The 17,550-nt window shown below is 41.4% G+C and overlaps 2 protein-coding genes across 4 annotated transcripts in view; both read right to left on the bottom strand.

The window, feature by feature from the left end:
- Window positions 1-295, bottom strand: part of mrpl11 (mitochondrial ribosomal protein L11) — a 57,260-nt gene extending 56,965 nt beyond the window's left edge. Inside the window, exon 1 of the mRNA XM_055926958.1 lies at window positions 184-295. The gene's annotated coding sequence lies outside the window, so the exon portion shown is untranslated. The remainder of the gene's footprint in view (window positions 1-183) is intronic.
- A 1,975-nt stretch (window positions 296-2,270) lies between these two features.
- On the bottom strand, window positions 2,271-11,720 carry si:rp71-46j2.7 (uncharacterized). 3 transcript variants are annotated; one of them, XM_055926954.1, is made up of 16 exons: window positions 11,004-11,720; window positions 10,242-10,353; window positions 9,369-9,582; window positions 8,842-8,984; window positions 8,109-8,271; window positions 7,917-7,972; window positions 7,438-7,655; window positions 7,112-7,222; window positions 6,837-6,962; window positions 5,399-5,500; window positions 5,157-5,315; window positions 4,376-4,979; window positions 4,202-4,265; window positions 3,893-4,077; window positions 3,685-3,773; window positions 2,271-3,499 (listed from the first exon to the last, which is right to left on the bottom strand). In XM_055926954.1, exons 1-16 carry the CDS (start codon window positions 11,190-11,192, stop codon window positions 3,407-3,409), a joined length of 2,628 nt encoding a protein of 875 aa, XP_055782929.1. In that variant the 5' UTR covers window positions 11,193-11,720; the 3' UTR covers window positions 2,271-3,406. The 3 variants fall into 3 exon arrangements, with proteins under 3 accessions (XP_055782929.1, XP_055782930.1, XP_055782931.1); XM_055926955.1 differs by having other exon boundaries at window positions 7,465-7,655; window positions 11,004-11,719; XM_055926956.1 differs by lacking the exons at window positions 8,842-8,984; window positions 9,369-9,582 and having other exon boundaries at window positions 11,004-11,716.
- Window positions 11,721-17,550: the final 5,830 nt, after the last annotated feature.

Raw genomic sequence — 17,550 nt, 5'->3', positions numbered from 1 at the left:
ACCCTTCGCAAGTTAGTGTCAGCTCGTGCTAGTTAGTTTTCCGAATAGGAAATGACGTTAGCTAGCAATCGCACGATTGAAACAAGCTAGCTAAATAAATCTACACATTAGAAATGACGAAATAGGAGAAGCGTAGCTAGCAGACACTTCAATGTAAGTAACAAATTGTAATTTGTACCATACCTATCCGTTATTCAATGTCCAAAGCAGAAGCACCTTCACGTTGTAACTAATTCTCAGGGCGCAGCCATCTTGGATTAACCAGACACGCTGGTGAGCACGCCACCTATTGTGTTGGAGGGAAACAGGAATCGCGTTCATCTTATTCTTCGATGAGGTTTAAGGGCGGTTGGCATCCATATGCATTACCACCACCTACTAGACTGAAGTACAAGCCCCTTGTACTTTGCTTGAAAAAAAAAATCAATAAAACAAATACCCTACCATCTAACACTACACTCACAAAAATAAAATATTTCAATCCCACCACCCTACTCCACTACTTAAATCTATTTAGTTCTACCTCAGGCCAACAACCTGAAGGGATGGAACACCATCACTTAACACACCCTGTAACTCTTCTGATGTCAAGTCTCACACACCCAAATAACTCTCTGCAGCTGCCACCACAACCTACATTTTCTGTGACTTATGTTCCATCCCTGCAGTACAGTTGATAACCATTACTTAATGCTGAAAATCCAATCTTACTGAAACATATCACTTATTGGTCTATCCCTCTGTACTGATACAGATCTACTACTCACACCACTCCTCTCAGGATCCCTTCCCTTTACCCATCTTCCTCTACTTTCTTCACTGCCTCAGCATATGAAAACGTATGCACTACTCTAACCCTGGAAACCTCAACCTGCCTCTCTCGCACTTCACATTTCTGATCCCCAGCCCCATGGGCACCCCTACAGTTAACACATACCACTACTTTCCCTAATGTTACACATTCCTTTGTCTCATGCCCTTCTGCACATTCAGCAGAGTAGAGGAGCACTAAACACAACGATACTCTAAGGCCTACAGTACATGCTTTCAAATAAAGAAGCTGTTTAAGACAGAAGTATTTTTACTATTTTCAGATACTTTCTTCTCATTCAAAAAAAGAGATTCAAAACAAGTGACTGGCTTGAATAGAGTAGCTAGATCAATATTACTGTTTTGATGATGCCCAAATATTACTTTGGTATCATTAGGCATAGCATTAAAGGTGCAGTGCAGTTAACAATGTGATTTCCCTTTTTTAAATTTACATTTCCACACTATGAGGTCAAAATAACACTCTGGAATCTTTAACATTTTGATAATGCTCTTTTAGTGTAAGAGCTTTTTGAGGAATTTTTTTATAATTCAGCCGGTTCAGGTGAGGAGTTTTTGGTCCACAGCATGACATCACAATATGATCTGATAATTCAGACCAATCATCTTTTATTTGCATATGCATCCTCCTTCTTTGATGGGGTAAGCAGGGTAGGTTTATAGCAGTGGTTCCCAACCTGGGGTACTTGTGCTATCCACAGGAAGTACTCGGGAAAACTCATGAGTGACCATAGGCCTACTGGTAACATGCACATGAGGGGGTACTTTGTGGGTTTGCCAGACAGATAAAATGTAATGTAATTTGGGGTACAGTAACCAAAAAAGGTTGGGAATCACTTCTCTAGAGCAGGGTTTCCCAAACTTGGTCCTGTGGCCCCTCCTGGGCGCACATTTTGGTTTTTGCCCTAGCACTACACAGCTGATTCAAATAATTAAAGCTTGATGAGTTGGTTATTTGAATCAGCTGTGTAGTGCTAGGGCAAAAAACAAAACTTGCACTCAGGTGGGGGACCAGAACAGAGTTTGGAAAACCCTGGTCTAGACAATTATATTCGTCAATCAGGGCTGTGTATGTAAATATATTTGAAGTTAATAAGAAAGTTATTTTCATGGACATACAGTGATGATTTAAAAATACTTTAAAAAAAGACTGCATGTGGGCTTTAAAGAAACTGTCCAGTGAAATCTGACTTTAAGTTTATATTCTGTTTACTCATACCCAAATAAAGTTGTTGACTTAACCTATACTCATGTGGCCAAAGCACTTCGAACCCACATCTCAGACAGTTTAAAAAATGCTTGCCATTTACTCAGAGGATGATGTCATCCTCCTGAGGAGGATGAACTGGCCAATCAGCCGTCTACATGGGTTAATATTTCTATCAACCAGTATACGCACACACTATTCTGTTGTTAAGGTACGCACACAGTATTCCAAGAAAGAAAATCTGCCTTTTAATATTCTTACATTTTTGGGAAGGAAAACAATTTCACTCATATTCTAAGGTTCTATTTCATAGACATCTGGAAAAGTTACTTTAATTATCCATTTTTTTTGTGACCATAAAAATGCTCAACATAGAGAAACTCATTAATCCCATATGGCAGGACTGGAAGAATCAAGTCAGAATATACCTACCACACAATCTAAAGCATACCGGGCATATGTCTGAGGCGGTGTTAACACAGGCAGCCCAATTCAGATTATTTTTTCTCCATGATTTGGTTTTACGACCAATCATATCACATCTTTCACATCAGCTCTTTTTCAGAGCTGATCTGATTGGTCAAAAGGAAAATCGGACAACAAAAAAAACAGAATTGGGCTGCCTGTGTAATTGCAGCCAAAGCAAGGAAAATCTCATATATATATATTATATATATATATATATATATATAAAAAACAGAGCTTTATTAACAAGGCACTTAATTTTTAAATTCAGTGTCTTTGCAAGCGTTCTTTTAGAAGGCATGTGCGTGTGTAATTACTGGAAATTCTCAAAACCCAATAACAAAATATGAACAACTTTCCTCAAATGCTTCTTATTTAACACATCTCCCCATCAACTATGAAAGTGCTCAAAGTGCTCAAAAACCTTTAGGTCAAAACTTCAACATTTTATTCAAAGTGCTCCATGTGTCCCTACCAGTGAAATCAAAGTACATTTATGCCCCCTCTGAGATTGACAATGGAGTACATCGTTAACATCTTGATAGCAAATGTTTCAATTTTCTACACTGGTAGAGGATATTTTAACTTGAATAACCTCACATTATTGTGCTGATATTGCCAAATACATAACACGTCAACTTATTTCATAGTCAACATATGATACATTTAAAATAATAGGCATGATTCACAGCATGTTTAATGTATGAGGTAAAATATACTTTTCTGGAAATGTATCATAAGATTTCTTTATTATAATACTCCAACCAAGTGTAGACTTAAAATGGGACTGTTAAGGCATGACAACCAATCAAATAAATTGTTTAATTTTCTAAAACATCAGAACTACAGTTCAAGGAACTAAAGTTCATTTAAAAGCATGACCTGTGAACATCTTAAAATTAGTTAGTTGGCGTTCACTTTCTGCAGGGTTATGGCACTCACATTAAGGACATCCTCACCCGGCAGAAGCTCTCTCAAAAGGAATGAAAGCAGCATCTATTGAAAATAAAGAGAAGCAAAAGTTGAGTCAATGTTTCTACCAAACTGTACAAGAAAGTCTAGACATATTTTTATGACATTTGACAAACATCAAATATAGAGAGCGAGCGCTGCAACATTAATGAGGACATTGACATCTCTTCCAGTGCCCGCCACAGAAACTCAAGAGGCTAAACACTCACATAGACCAGCTTCTTGTTTTCTTCACAGTCCTGGAAGAGCTTAAACACTGTCTCCATATCGGTCTTCTTCAAGATCAAATAGTTTGAATCTATAATGGGGAACATGATGTTAGTGAACTGGGACAATTCCCACATCTCTGTCTTAGAATGAAAATCATAACTCTAGCAGCTGTGTTGATGAGTGAAAAACAGTGTGTATATCCTGTACATCTGGCATTGATGAGGTGCTGAGCTCGGTCTTTGGTCTCGTTCTTCTCCTCACTGTTGCGGTGGGGCTTAGGGCTGGTCATCTCTGGCGAGCCCTCAGGCCACTGTTTCTCACATAGGTTGTCGATATAGGAGGCCATCTGGGCATCCGTTGGGTTCATCTTATTTAAGAAGCTGTTCACTTTCCTAGAGGAGATTATAAAAAGTAATGCTGGAATTCTCAAAAGACCAAATGTAGATAATCTTATTACTCTGTCGCTATGACGAACCAGGACTGCAGTGGAAAATGGGAGAATATTTCACCTCTTACTTTTTCAATATCGGCATGACGGGTTTCAGAATCGCATCAAATATGTTCAGGAGGATGGAATTACCTGGAGGGAAAAGTAGGGCGCTTATTATTACACACTACTACAGGTGACTGATTCAAATATAAAAACATTCAAAATTACAATTTCAAACAAATTAGGAAGTGAAAACTAACCAGATATTGCTTTCAACAAATCAAAAATGGCTTTGGTTGCTTCCATTTGCTCCCAGCTGGATTGGTTCTTTTTCAAACACTGCGAGTCTTCTAATTTTGACTGACTCCCCATGTCCTTTCCTTTACTCCTGTGGATCCCTCCTGACATTTTGAAAGTGAGTTTCTCCTTTTTATTTGACTTTCCAACTAAATAACACCATGACGGACTGTCAGCGAGGTCATATTGCGAGCCTCCATTTTGACTGAAATGTCGCGGCCTACAGACAGAGTTGGTCTGGTCTTCATGGTTGTCGGATTTTGTTTGGGCCAGACACTCCTCTGATCTGGATAGCTCTTTGTTGATCATCTTTAGGTGAGAAGTTACAGGGTTCTCCGATTCCTCTATTTTGTCCTCTGTTTTGCCTGCATTAACCAAACAGTCTGATTTCTCTACTGGTACCATTGCTTTACCTCTGCAGCACTCAATGGAATTTGGTTCTGAAGGAGAACCATCCCTTGTATCGCCAATGTTTTCATCCAGCTTCTCAGTTGCAGTTGGGTCTGCATTCTCAGTTGTGTTGGAATCATCTGATTTGGTCCCTCTTTGAAGAGTGTTGTGCTTCTCCTGAAAAATGCAATGTGCATTGCAATACCTTTACAAATACGGACTGACTGCTTAAGATTCACAGCTGCTGTGATCTCTTAATGCACCAGCAGAGGGCATTATTTGCCATTTGTGGTGACCCATTGTGATACAAGATGATCTTGAAGGCCATGCTCAACATGTAATTAAAATGCCTACCTCATCTTCCTCTTGCCCTGGGGTCAGGAAGTAGGCCAGGCCACTGAGGAGACCCCACACTCCTCCCACATGCTCCTCTTCACTCAGCAGCTTGTCCAGAGGACACAGAAACTGAAACACTGGCTGAGTGTGGCCCATCAGAGCATCAGACACCAGCTCCTAGAGAGGGCATGGAGATTAAGACATGCATTTTTTATTATACCATGTGCATTTCTGCTCATGTCTGAAGTGGGCCAGTGTACCTGTAAGAAGAGCTTGAGGGACGTTCTGGCTTCTCTAAAATCCTCGCTGTTACCCTCAGTGCTTGCCTCTAACACGGATAGGGAGGGTAAATTAGCAGAGTCCTACAAAACAAAAAACACACAAACCCTGAAAGATATTTAAGAATGATGATGTGTGACATACCGTAATTTCCGGACTATAAGCCGCTACTTTTTTCCCACGCTATGAACCTTGCGCTTTATACAATGACGCGGCTAATTTATGGATTTTTCCCGCTTTCACAAATTCATGCCGCCAAAAAACTGAGCACCGTCACATAATGTGACGTAAATCGAGCGCGCTCAAACTTTCCATCATTCTGATTACGGTAGTCATTTTGTCACCCTCATCATGGCAAAGACACGGAGAAATGCATATGATGCAGCTTTCAATTTGAAGGCGATCGATCTGGCTGTTGGAAAAGGAAATAGTGCTGCTGCACGGGAGCCTTAATGAGTCGATGATAAGACGTTGGAAACAGCAGCGTGAGAAACTGACTTAGTGCAAAAAGACAACAAAAGTTTTCAGAGGAAAGAAAAGCAGATGGCCCGAACTAGAAAATGAGGCTTGGATGAGTTTGCCTCCGGATGAAAGTGAGGAGAGCGCAATGAAAACGATCCAACATCGGATGAAGCAATTCTGAGGCTATTCAACTCCGACACCAAAGGAGATGACTTCAGTGGTTTCAGTGCACAGGAGGAAGATAGTGACCAAGGACTTTCTTGGTAGGCTATTGTTTACTGCTATTTAAAAAAAAAAAAATGTTACAAGCCTGTTTCGTTAAAGCCTATTTATTTTTGTTACAAGCCGTGTTTCGTTAAAGCCTATTTATTTTTGTTACAAGCAGTGTTTCGTTTAAAGGCTGTGTAAAGTTCATTTGTTTCAATGTACCGGTAGGCACCTGCGGCTTATAGACACGTGCGGCTTATTTATGTACAAAAAAAAATAAAAAATTAAATTCAGTGGGTGCGGCTTATATTCAGGTGCGCTTAATAGTCCAGCAATTACGGTAATTATATGATATGGCTCCATAGAGGATGCAAAAGAGACTACTGTCAAAAGAGACTACTTTCAAAAGAGGGTGCACTCAGACTATTAGAACCTGCAATGCAATCTAATTGTACAACATCCATAAGATGTCAGAGATGAAATTAAACAGTGCAGTATCTGATGCATTCCAAACTCCTACAGCAGTCTGTTCTGACAACAGCACTGTGCTTTTCTGTAGGGGGGGTTACACTTCTATAAATATGTAACTGGATGCATTGGTCCCATTTCTCAAAAACCTTTTACACTGATTCAATACCAAACTGCATAGTGGCTTTACCTCATTTCAATGGCCATGAGGTTACATAGTAAAATGGTACCTAGTGGAACACAATTGCAACAATACAATCTCCCTCTTCATCCATCTCTAACCTGCCATAGGTTGCAGAAATGGATGATGTCCGTCTGGGTCTTCCTTACGTCCCAGTGAAGGTTCTCAGGGTTGTCCCTCTCCTCTAGGTGAACTGTAAAACACAGCCCCTCGTTTTTCCTCTCCATCTGCAGACAGTAACATCTTACTTTACACACCATTCTGGCGCAAACGTTAATAGATAACAGAACGACCAAGGACATGTCTTCACAAAACTCACTTTCATATTGAGCAGTAGTTGCATTCCACAGTGACTTGTGTGTGATTTGTGACTCACATGAGGGACGCTGACAGCCCAGTGGCCAACCCGCCACATCTCATATGACAGCTTGAATTCCATCATTTCTTCTTGCACGCTGGTCAAGTAGCTCTCCAGATCACCATCCTCCTGGTGAACCAAACCAATTACAAAACCTAACGTCAGCCGTGTTACGTTTCAACCTCAGAGGGCATCCAGAAATAAGGGTTTCGTGTTTATCTTCTATTGGATAGATGGCAAAACATGTACTGTCTGTAATATATCAAATAAAATTGATAAAAATCTATAACATTTCCTATGAAAAAGATTAGAGCAGAGTGAATAGTGCAGTGCTGACTGCAGACCTGCTCTATCTGGTGCAGTGTCCTTACGCTGTCGGGGTCCTGCTGGCTCTGGATGGAGCACTCCCGGCTACTACCTTCACTTTGCTTTGATGGACAATCCTGGATAGACTTGGCTCTGACCACCAGTACCTGCTCCTTTTTCTTCATCTTCTTCCTTTTATCTTTCTTCGATTTCATCTTGTCAAGGATTTTAGACCAGCCTTCCTTCAATTTGTTGGCTGGAAAAACAACACATATCCAATTAGCTAAGTTTGCACATTTCCGTGGCCTTTACTGTGTCACAAGTTGACTGCAAACTGCAATAACCTTAAGGCACAGGGGAAACAAAACAAACATAAAAAAATCTAAATAAAACATCACGGCACAAACAGAAACAACTGGACACAAACTAAATTAACTTTATTTTGGTCCATTGAATGCTGTTTGTGCCAAACAAAGTGTTTCAATTTAGTTATTGTTCCAAATAAACACACCCACACCTTTCTTTTTGGACTTGCCGTCACCGGTTTGAGCATTCTCGGTTTCTTCCAGTGTTCTAAAATGGCAACCAAACAAAATCAAAGCACAATTTATTTATTGGTGTTCTCGGCACATCACCCTAACAACACTGAAGCGTGTCAACCAAAGACAAAAAAAAAGAGAAGCAGCCTGGTGAGAAAAGGGTCACTCACGCTTCACTAGCCTGGCTCTCCAGGGTAGCTGGAGAGGCCCTGTCGGAGTTAGACTCACACAGATCTTCCACAGAGCTCTTGGGGGTCACTCCAACCAGCTGACTCACCACCAGCTGGTTGAGGTTGTCAGGGTCTGATAGCCACCGCACCAGCAGGTCCAGCACTGAGGGCATGGATGACAAAGTCAATGTGAAGGGCTATACAGAATAAAGTCTTATGGTAGGACAAAGCCATGTTCAATATACATAGGAAAAACACACACACAGTCTCAGAATTACTGTGACACTTTCCACTGGTTTCACTTTTATACTAATGGACACCTCCAGTACCCCCCACTGTCCATGTCTCCCAGGCAAAAAAAAAAATGGTGATACATTTCAAGGCTCATTTAATCCAATAAAAGTTACAGATGCAGAATATAGAAGTTAATATTTTATCTACAACAGTCAAATCCCTTACCATTACTAAGCCACAAATGTAATTGTTCAACTCATTTCACCGACTCCCGTGATCAGAGCCACTGAAGGCCACTAACCATTATCAGTAGGTTTCGATGACAACACACTGTTTTAGCTTCCCTCTAAGGAGAGACCTTATTTTAGTTGTAGCACAGTATGTGCAGTATCTCTATCCATGATGGAATGATCATGTTTGATGCTAATATATTCTCCTTTTCAAAAGTTGAGCAATGAGAGAGAACTGAGGCCTGATAGGCTTATGTTGTGGGGTTTACCTTTTAAGGCAACAATCTCATTTAAGGCACAGTGGCTGACTGCCAGTCCCCATAGAGACTGAGGGAAAAGGTTTCGCACCAGTGCTTCAGAGAACACTCTTAGAACTTCAACCTCCTCTCCCCTAGAGCTGAACAATGGTTCTCTGAGACAGAGAGAACCAAACAGACAGAGACAAAGTCAATTTAAAAAAGCCTTTTTGGCCTAATGACAAACAGAGTATTACTATGTAGATAAATGACATTAGGACAGAGCATTACAAACGTATTAGCGATAAATTTTATCACCTCAATACAGGTCATTGTTCCAACATGTGAAAACATACATAGATTGTGACCTAGCTAGGGAACTATCAAAAACATGCATTACACCCAATAAAAAAGTTTGAATTTCACAACTTTGATTGATAATGATTTATCCTAAACATTAAAATATACATAAACCAATTCAACAGTATAGTTAAGTGATATAGCTGGAGAACGGCACCTTAATACCTATTCTACAAGTGACTTCAGGAGAGCCGCATTACCTATCAGATTGTTTGGCACTATGGAGGTGCTGGGTCAGGATGCGAATGCAGCCCACACTTGCTGCGCAGACATCAAAGTCTTTGCCTCTGCTGATGACTTGATCAATGACTTGGTCAAACTCCCTCCACAGCACCTCGTGCAGGAGCTGACTGTCACAGGGCTCAGGGACGCAGTACCAGGGGAGGACTAGCTGGGCGTAGGCACACTCAAACACTGAGAACACACATTCAAAATCAACCCAAAAGCAAAACAGCTGCCATGGACAAAAAAAACATAAATTTAAAAGAGCCCTGAGTATTGTAAGCAATAAGCTAGGCTACATATTGTACTTACATATTGTGCAGTTTGAAGTAAACTGTGTTCATTTTTAGCAGGATTGTCAAAACAACTTCCTGACAGAAAACAGTCCAAACCTGTCTGAGTTTGCCGTATACAAAATATCCAAACAAAGTTGTTCCATTTCCTCTTTCATACACAACCACAACTTGGTAAAACCTCCGCTTTCCATATTCCAAAGCATAGCACATTGAAAAGGGTGTGGAATGTCTATTCCCCCAACATCTTTGATACCCAAGCCCCTCCCAGATCATGTAGCATCAGATATGTATGCAGCCAGATTTGCTGTCCTATTCAATTGTCGCAGAATAGAGACCTACATTTGGCTGACCATATATCACTAAAACAAAAGGCAGAATCTCGTCACAAAATGTTTCCGTTATTTGTCCTTGTCACTAACTGATCTTAAGAACATACACTTCTTTACAAATCTTTCCTCCTGGAAGAAAGCCTGACAGGATGATTTACAAAAACGTTCTACGTTAGAATGGCAAATTCTGTAAGGCCCTCAGCTCATGCTGAGCACAACTACACACCTTGCTGAAGAGACCTCCTCACATGGGGAAACTGTGTCTCCTGTGATGTTTTAGCTTTAGTGCTTCTTGTATCAGTCACACCACAACCTAAATGTTCATCCTTTAGTGTTTCCTGAAAAACAAATCAGAAACGATTATAGTGTTTTGACATCATTCATTCCTTACCATGTAGATTAAACCAAGTAGAAAGATGGCACAAGTCCAGTCCCTATAGCATGTGTACACAGCAAGAAACCAGCTAAACTACAAAGAGTAATGTGCATGTTAGGTAGAGCTTCACCTTTGTGTATGACTACACCATGAGGGACACCATTATTTCTCGGTTGTTGTCATAGCACCCCTTTCATTGCCAGTGTGTATATTCAACTCACCTTATTTCCCGTCCACTAGCAAAAATATGGACAATTTTCCACCAGCTTTATAGGGCATGAGGAGGTCCGTGTCAAGAACATGTCATTAAAATTGTCATAAGTTTAATGTCACTTGACACCACAACTAAGTTACCAGACAACAGTAATCGTTCATGGTCTAACGATATGTAATAGATCACAGACTGACAATCCGTTAAAATATTAAAATGTTTGCTGGTATTAATGACATGATCCATAAGCTTGTTTCATTGTGTCATTTTATCAACAGAAGTAACGTGCATGGCTCACGCCATGTTACATTGTTGCGATAATGATTTCTAAGATAGACGAAAAAATAACAACTGCAATTGATTAGTCAATCGTATTAAATGTACATAACGATTTAAATTACCTGAAATGAGTTGTCTTCAGCCACATCGTATGTTTGAGTGCCGCTTTCCCGTCCGGTCTTTATGAAGAAATTAGGGGTTGTTGGCCAAAATAGTAAACACAAAACTATTTGAGCCACAACCTGTCCGCAGTCCGAGAAATACCAAACAAGCCCAAGAATCATGGCGATAGAGAAGCGCCAAATGTACATTTTCTATCTTTACAAGACACCAGTAACATTCCTTCCACTACGAAGTTTCCATTCGTGTAGCTTGTCAGACTTAAAATATAGATCTTTATCAACAAAAACATGAATTCATGGAGATATGGCAAAAGCCATTTTCAACTTGCTTGTCCTTTGTCTTAAAAAAAATAAAAAAATTAAGAAGAAAAAAAAACTGTGCACCCAGAGGAGGGCACTGATTGGTCAGAGTGATGCTTTTTACTCTTTGGGTATCTGCAACTGATTATGGCATGGCATGCTATTTATTGGCCATAGTTGGATCAACTGAGTTTGCCAAGATTTGTTAAAATTCTAAAGTAATTTAAAACGACTGACAAAGGTAAGTCTGATGTAGCATGCGCCACCTTTTTTCAGAGGCGAATGGAAAACAACAAAACTAAAACATTTAAGATCACATTTTTCCCGGCTCAATTTCTTTCACTTCTTTTTAACCACGAGTTTTTTTTGCCTACCACAAATTTGGAGCAGATGGACTGGGGCTTAATCCAGTGATCCCCTGGGCGTGTGCTTAAATTCTGGACCTCTAGGTCAGAGACCTAGGTAAAATGTGTTTTATATTGGATATTCCGGTTTCTCTCGTCAATAGCTATTGAACCAAGCATGCCATGACTATGAAGATGATATATTCTATATGACGTGTGGACCTTTTTGGTTTGTGTAAAACAAATATCTATCTCTCTCTATCATATATATATATATATATCAGGGGAGGATGGACAAATATCCACATTTTTATATATAGAATATATTTTTTGTTATGTTACATTAAATCGTTTTTTCCCCGCATCAATCCAATGACCAAAATGACAAAGCAAAAACTGTTTTTTTTTACATTTTTGAAAATGTATGAAAAATAAACACAACAAACTGAAATGTCTCATTTACATAAGTATTCAGACCCTTTACCCAGTACTTTTGTTGAAGCACTTTTGGTACTGATTACAACCTCACGTCTTCTTGGGTATGATGCTACAAGCTTGGCACACCTGTATTTGGGGACTTTCTCCCATTCTTGTAAGGGGAGTGTCGCTGCACAGCTATTTTCAGATCTCTCCAGAGATGTTTGAACGAGTTCAAGTCCGGGCACTGGCTGGGCCACTCAAGGACATTCAAAGACTTGTTCCAAAGCCACTCCTGCATTGTCTTGGCCGTGTACTTATGGTTGTTGTCCTGTTGGAAGGTGAACCTTCTCCCCAGTCTGAGGTTGAGTGCTCTGGAGCAGGTTTTCATTAAGGATCTCTCTGTACTTTGCTCCGTTCATCTTTCCCTCGATCCTGACTAGTCTCCCAGTCCCTGCCACTGAAAAACATCCCCACAGCATGATGTTTCCTCCAGACGCTTGGCATTCAGGCCAAATAGTTCAATCTTGGTTTCATCAGACCAGAGAATCTTGTTTCTCATGGTCTGATAGTCCTTTAGGTTCCTTTTGGCAAACTCCAAGCGGGCTGTCATGTGCCTTTAATGAGTGGCTTCCGTCTGGCCACTACCATAAAGGCCTGATTGGTGGTTCTGCAGAGATGGTTGTCCTTCTGGAATATTCTCCCATCTCCACAGAAGAACTCTGGAGCTCTGTCAGAGTGACCATTGGGTTCTTGATCACCTCCATGACCAATGTCCTTCTCCCCCGATTGCTCAGTTTGGCCGAGCGGCCAGCTCTAGGAAGAGTCTTGGTGGTTCCAAACTTCTTCCATTTTAAGAATGATGGAGGTCACTGTGTTCTTGGGGACCTTCAATGCTGCATAAATGTTTTGGTTCCCTTCCCCAGATCTGTGGGGAATTTCTATTAAATTTGCAAACAATTCCAAAAACCTGTTGTCACTTTGTCATTATGGAGTATTGTGTGTAGATTGATAAGGAAAAAAACGATGTAATAATTTTTAGAATAAGGCTGTAACGTAACAATGTGGAAAAGTAAAGGGGTCTGAATACTTTCCGAATTTGCTGTATATACACTACATGATCAAAAGTATGTGGACACCTGCTTATCGAACTTCTCATTCCAAAATCATGGTAATTAATATGGAGTTGATTCTCCCTTTGCTGCTATAACAGCCTCCACTCTTCTGGTAAGGCTTTCCACTCGATGTTGGAACATTTCTGCAGGGACTTGCTTCCATTCAGCTACAAGATCATTAGTGAGGTCGGGCACTGATGTTGGGTGATTAGGCCCGGCTCAAATCAAATCAAATGTTAGTCACATGCGCCGAATACAACAGGTGTAGACCATACAGTGAAATGCTTACTTACGAGCCCCTAACCAACAAAGCAGTTTAAAAAAATACAAATAAGAATAAGAAATAAAAGTAACAGTCTATGACTAGAGTGGCTGGAGTCTTTGACAATTTTTAGGGCCTTCCTCTGACACCGCCTGGTATAGAGGTCCTGGATAGCAGGAAGCTTGGCCCCAGTGATGTACTGGGCCGTTCGCACTACCCTCTGTAGTGCCTTGTGGTCAGAGGCAGAGCAGTTGCCATACCAGGCAGTGCAACCAGTCAGGATGCTCTCGATGGTGCAGCTGTAGAACCTTTTGAGGATCTGAGGACCCAAGCCAAGTCTTTTCAGTCTCCTGAGGGGGAATAGGTCTTGTCATGCCCTATTCACTACTGTCTTGGTGTGCTTGGACCATGTTAGTTTGCTGGTGATGTGGACACCAAGGAACTTGAAGCTCTCAACCTGCTCCACTGCAGCCCCGTCGATGAGAATGGGGGTGTGCTCTGTCATCTTTTTCCTGTAGCTCACAATCAACTCCTTTGTCTTGATCACATTGAGGGAGAGGTTGTTGTCCTGGCACCACACGGCCAGGTCTCTGACCTCCTCCTTAAAGGCTGTCTCGTCGTTGTCGGTGATCAGGCCTACCACTGTTGTGTCATCGGCAAACTTAATGATGGTGTTGGAGTCATACCTGGCCGTGCAGTCATGAGTGAACAGGGAGTACATGAGGGGACTGAGCACGCACCCCCGAGGGGCCCCTGTGTTGAGGATCAGCATGGGGGATGTGTTGTTACCTACCCTTACCACCTGGGGGCGGCCTTTCAGGAAGTCCAGGATCCAGTTGCAGAGGGAGGTGTTTAGACCCATGGTCCTTAGCTTATTGATGAGATTTGAGCGGTGTTGAACGCTAAGCTGTAGTCAATGAATATCATTCTCACGGAGGTGTTCCTTTTGGCCAGGTTGGAAAGGGCAGTGTGGAGTGCAATAGAGATTGCATCATCTCTGGATCTGTTGGGGCAGTATGCAGTACACCAATCTCAACAAACCCCTTCTGTATGGACCTCGCTTTGTGCATGGGGTCATTGTCATGAAACAGGAAAGGGATTTCCCAAAACTGTTGCCACAAAGTTGGAAGAACAGAATCTTCTAAAATGTACTTGTATGCTGTAGGGTTAAGCTCTCCCGTCACTGGAACTAAGGGGCCTAGCCCGAACCATGAAAAACACCCCCAGACCATTAGTCCTCCACCAAAATTACAGTTGGCACTATGCATTGGGGCAGGTAGTGTTCTCCTGGTATCCACCAAAACCAGATTCATCCATCGGACTGCCAGATGGTGAAGCGTGATTCATTACTTGAGAGAACGCGTTTCCACTGCTCCAGAGTCCAATGGCGGCGATTTTTACACCACTCCAGCCGTGCATGGTGATCTTAGGCTTGTGTGTGGCTGGTCGGCCAGGGAACCCCATTATATGAAGCTCTCAGTTATTGTGCTGACGTTCATGCCCAAGGCAGTTTGGAACTCAGTAGTGAGTGTTGCAACCGAGGACAGACGATTTATACTCGCTACGCACTTCAGCACTCGGTGACCCTGTTCTGTGAGCTTGTGTGGCCTACCACTTTGTGACTGAGCCGTTGTTGCTCCTACACTTTCCACTTCAAAATAACAGCACTTACAGTTGACCGGGGGCAGCACTAGCAGGGCAGATTTGACTAACTGACTTGTTGGAAAGGTGGCATGCTATGACAGTGCTACGTTGAAAGTCACTGAGCTCTTCAGTAAGGCCATTCTACTGCCAATGTTTGTCTATGGAGATTGCATGGCTGTGTGCTCGATTTTATACCTGTCAGCAATGAATCCACTAATTTTAAGAGGTGTCTACATACTTTTGTATATTATTTTTTATTTAGGGAGGGGGTCACAAAGCATGCCATGACTTTGAAAAGGATATTCTCAGTCAGTGTGGGATGGAAAACATTTTTTTTAAATCTTCCCCTGATTCAGAATATATTTTTATAGTAATGGCACGCTTTGTGTAAGAGGTGTTGAAGATTAAATATTTTATTTCAAAGTGGATTGTTCTCCATCCACCCGATTCAGAATATAACTCTTCATAGTCATGGCATGCTTGGTTCAATAGCTATTGAGAGAACCAAATAAATCTGATTTGACCTCAGCTAGGCTGTAATACCACGTAAGTCCATGTCTAGTAGTACATTCACATACAGGGGGGATAACATCTCTTTGTCCCCCCCCCCCCAAAAAAAATCCTTATGTTTTCCCATCAATGTTTCAAAGTTAATTGGATATTACGACCATAATGACACTTTTTCCCCCCTTGGTGGATCCAAGCCTGTGCTGTATTTTTGTTTAATTAACCACAAATTGCAAGTGTAGTGCCAAACAGAGATCTGAGACTGTTCAGGATGTGCGGCCTGAACTGGGCACTGATCTGACCTATGGACAGGCTGACCTGTGAAAACAATTACGTGTTATGGCTACATGAACAGTTGTACAAGTGCAGCTTCGAAACATGAAGGAGACCACTGATCACCAGGCCAACCAAAGTTGCTATGGTTTTTTAAATTTGGTATGCTTAATGGCCGCAATATATTTTTGTGAGCAAGTTAAAATCCTGGGAATCTGTTACACACTAACTATACCTTTCTCAATAAGATAGCTCATTAGCACAACTCTTACTTTACCATAACCCAAAAACTAAGGACCATTGTTTTGTTGTCATGAGACTTTGTAAACAAATTATATACATTTGTAAACAAAAAAATTGCTCAAGGAATTTCATTTGAGCACTATAGATTTATCATAGAAATAAAATGCAAAATGTCAAGGAATGCTTTTGCTCCACTTACGATTTTGTTGTTGGTGACCCACTCTACCAACAGTGTGTAGAAGGGAATAGATCAAATGCAAATAACAGATTCACCACATGATGTCACTCTCTGCATTTCTATGAGCTGGCAGGTAACCATGAACCATACTGGCGATGGTAAAACGGTGCATAAAAAGACGTTCAGATCCTACATGTTTACTTAACTCTAAGGTGCTGTAGTGAAGCAGCTAATTGGCTATATATATATATATTTGTATTTATTTAAGTCACCGATCTGATTTGAAACCAATGCTGCGGTTCCATAATCACATTCCTTTCATTTCAGTGACGAGCAGAGACGTGTAAATGACGTCATTCAGCAGGACAGGATTATGAAACCGCAGCAGAGCATATGCCCCCAGTGGTGATGAGTAATCTGCTAAAACCATGTGATCCATCAGCAGGATCTGTTCTTTGACATTAGGTTGACACCCGTTAAGGGCAGTTCAAACCAGTTTCACCTGTAAATAACCTTACTGCAATAATCTGCCTCTTACATAACAGCCCATACTGTGAGTAATTGTAATATTGGTTTTAGTTTTTTGGTTTTGGTTCTCTTTCAATCTGCAATAGACCATAAGACACTAAAGTTTAGAAGTCCAAAGGTGTGGTACTACTGAAAGCATGCTTATCTTATCCAGCAGCATACCACCCTGCATACCACTACTGGCTTGCTTCTGAAGCTAAGCAGGGTTGGTCCTGGTCAGTCCCTGGATGGGAGACCAGATGCTGCTGGAAGTGGTGTTGGAGGGCCAGTAGGAGGCACTCTTTCCTCTGGTCTAAAAATATCCCAATGCCCCAGGGCAGAGACTGGGGACACTGCCCTGTGTAGGGTGCCGTCTTTCGGATGAGACGTTAAAAGGGTGTCCTGACTCTCTGAGGTCATTAAAGATCCCACGGCACTTATCGTAAGAGTAGGGGTGTTAACCCCGGTGTCCTGGCTAAATTCCCAATCTGGCCCTCTTACCATCATGGTCACCTAATAACCCCCAGTTTACAATTGGCTCATTCATCCCCCTCCTCTCCCCTGTAACTATTCCCCAGGTCGTTGCTGCAAATGAGAATGTGTTCTCAGTCAACTTACCTGGTAAAATAAATAAATCTGAGCTCTCACCAATGACCTCAAATGGGTGTTACCTAAACGACTCACATATGCCTCCTATTTCAGCTGTAATGATGCAGAAGTGGAAAGGGCATGCTGAAACATTTGAAGTTACTTACCA

This window comes from Salvelinus fontinalis, chromosome 6, assembly GCF_029448725.1.
Source record: "Salvelinus fontinalis isolate EN_2023a chromosome 6, ASM2944872v1, whole genome shotgun sequence".
Classification (NCBI taxonomy): Eukaryota; Metazoa; Chordata; class Actinopteri; order Salmoniformes; family Salmonidae; genus Salvelinus; species Salvelinus fontinalis.
This window is presented reverse-complemented; position numbering and strand designations above follow the sequence as displayed.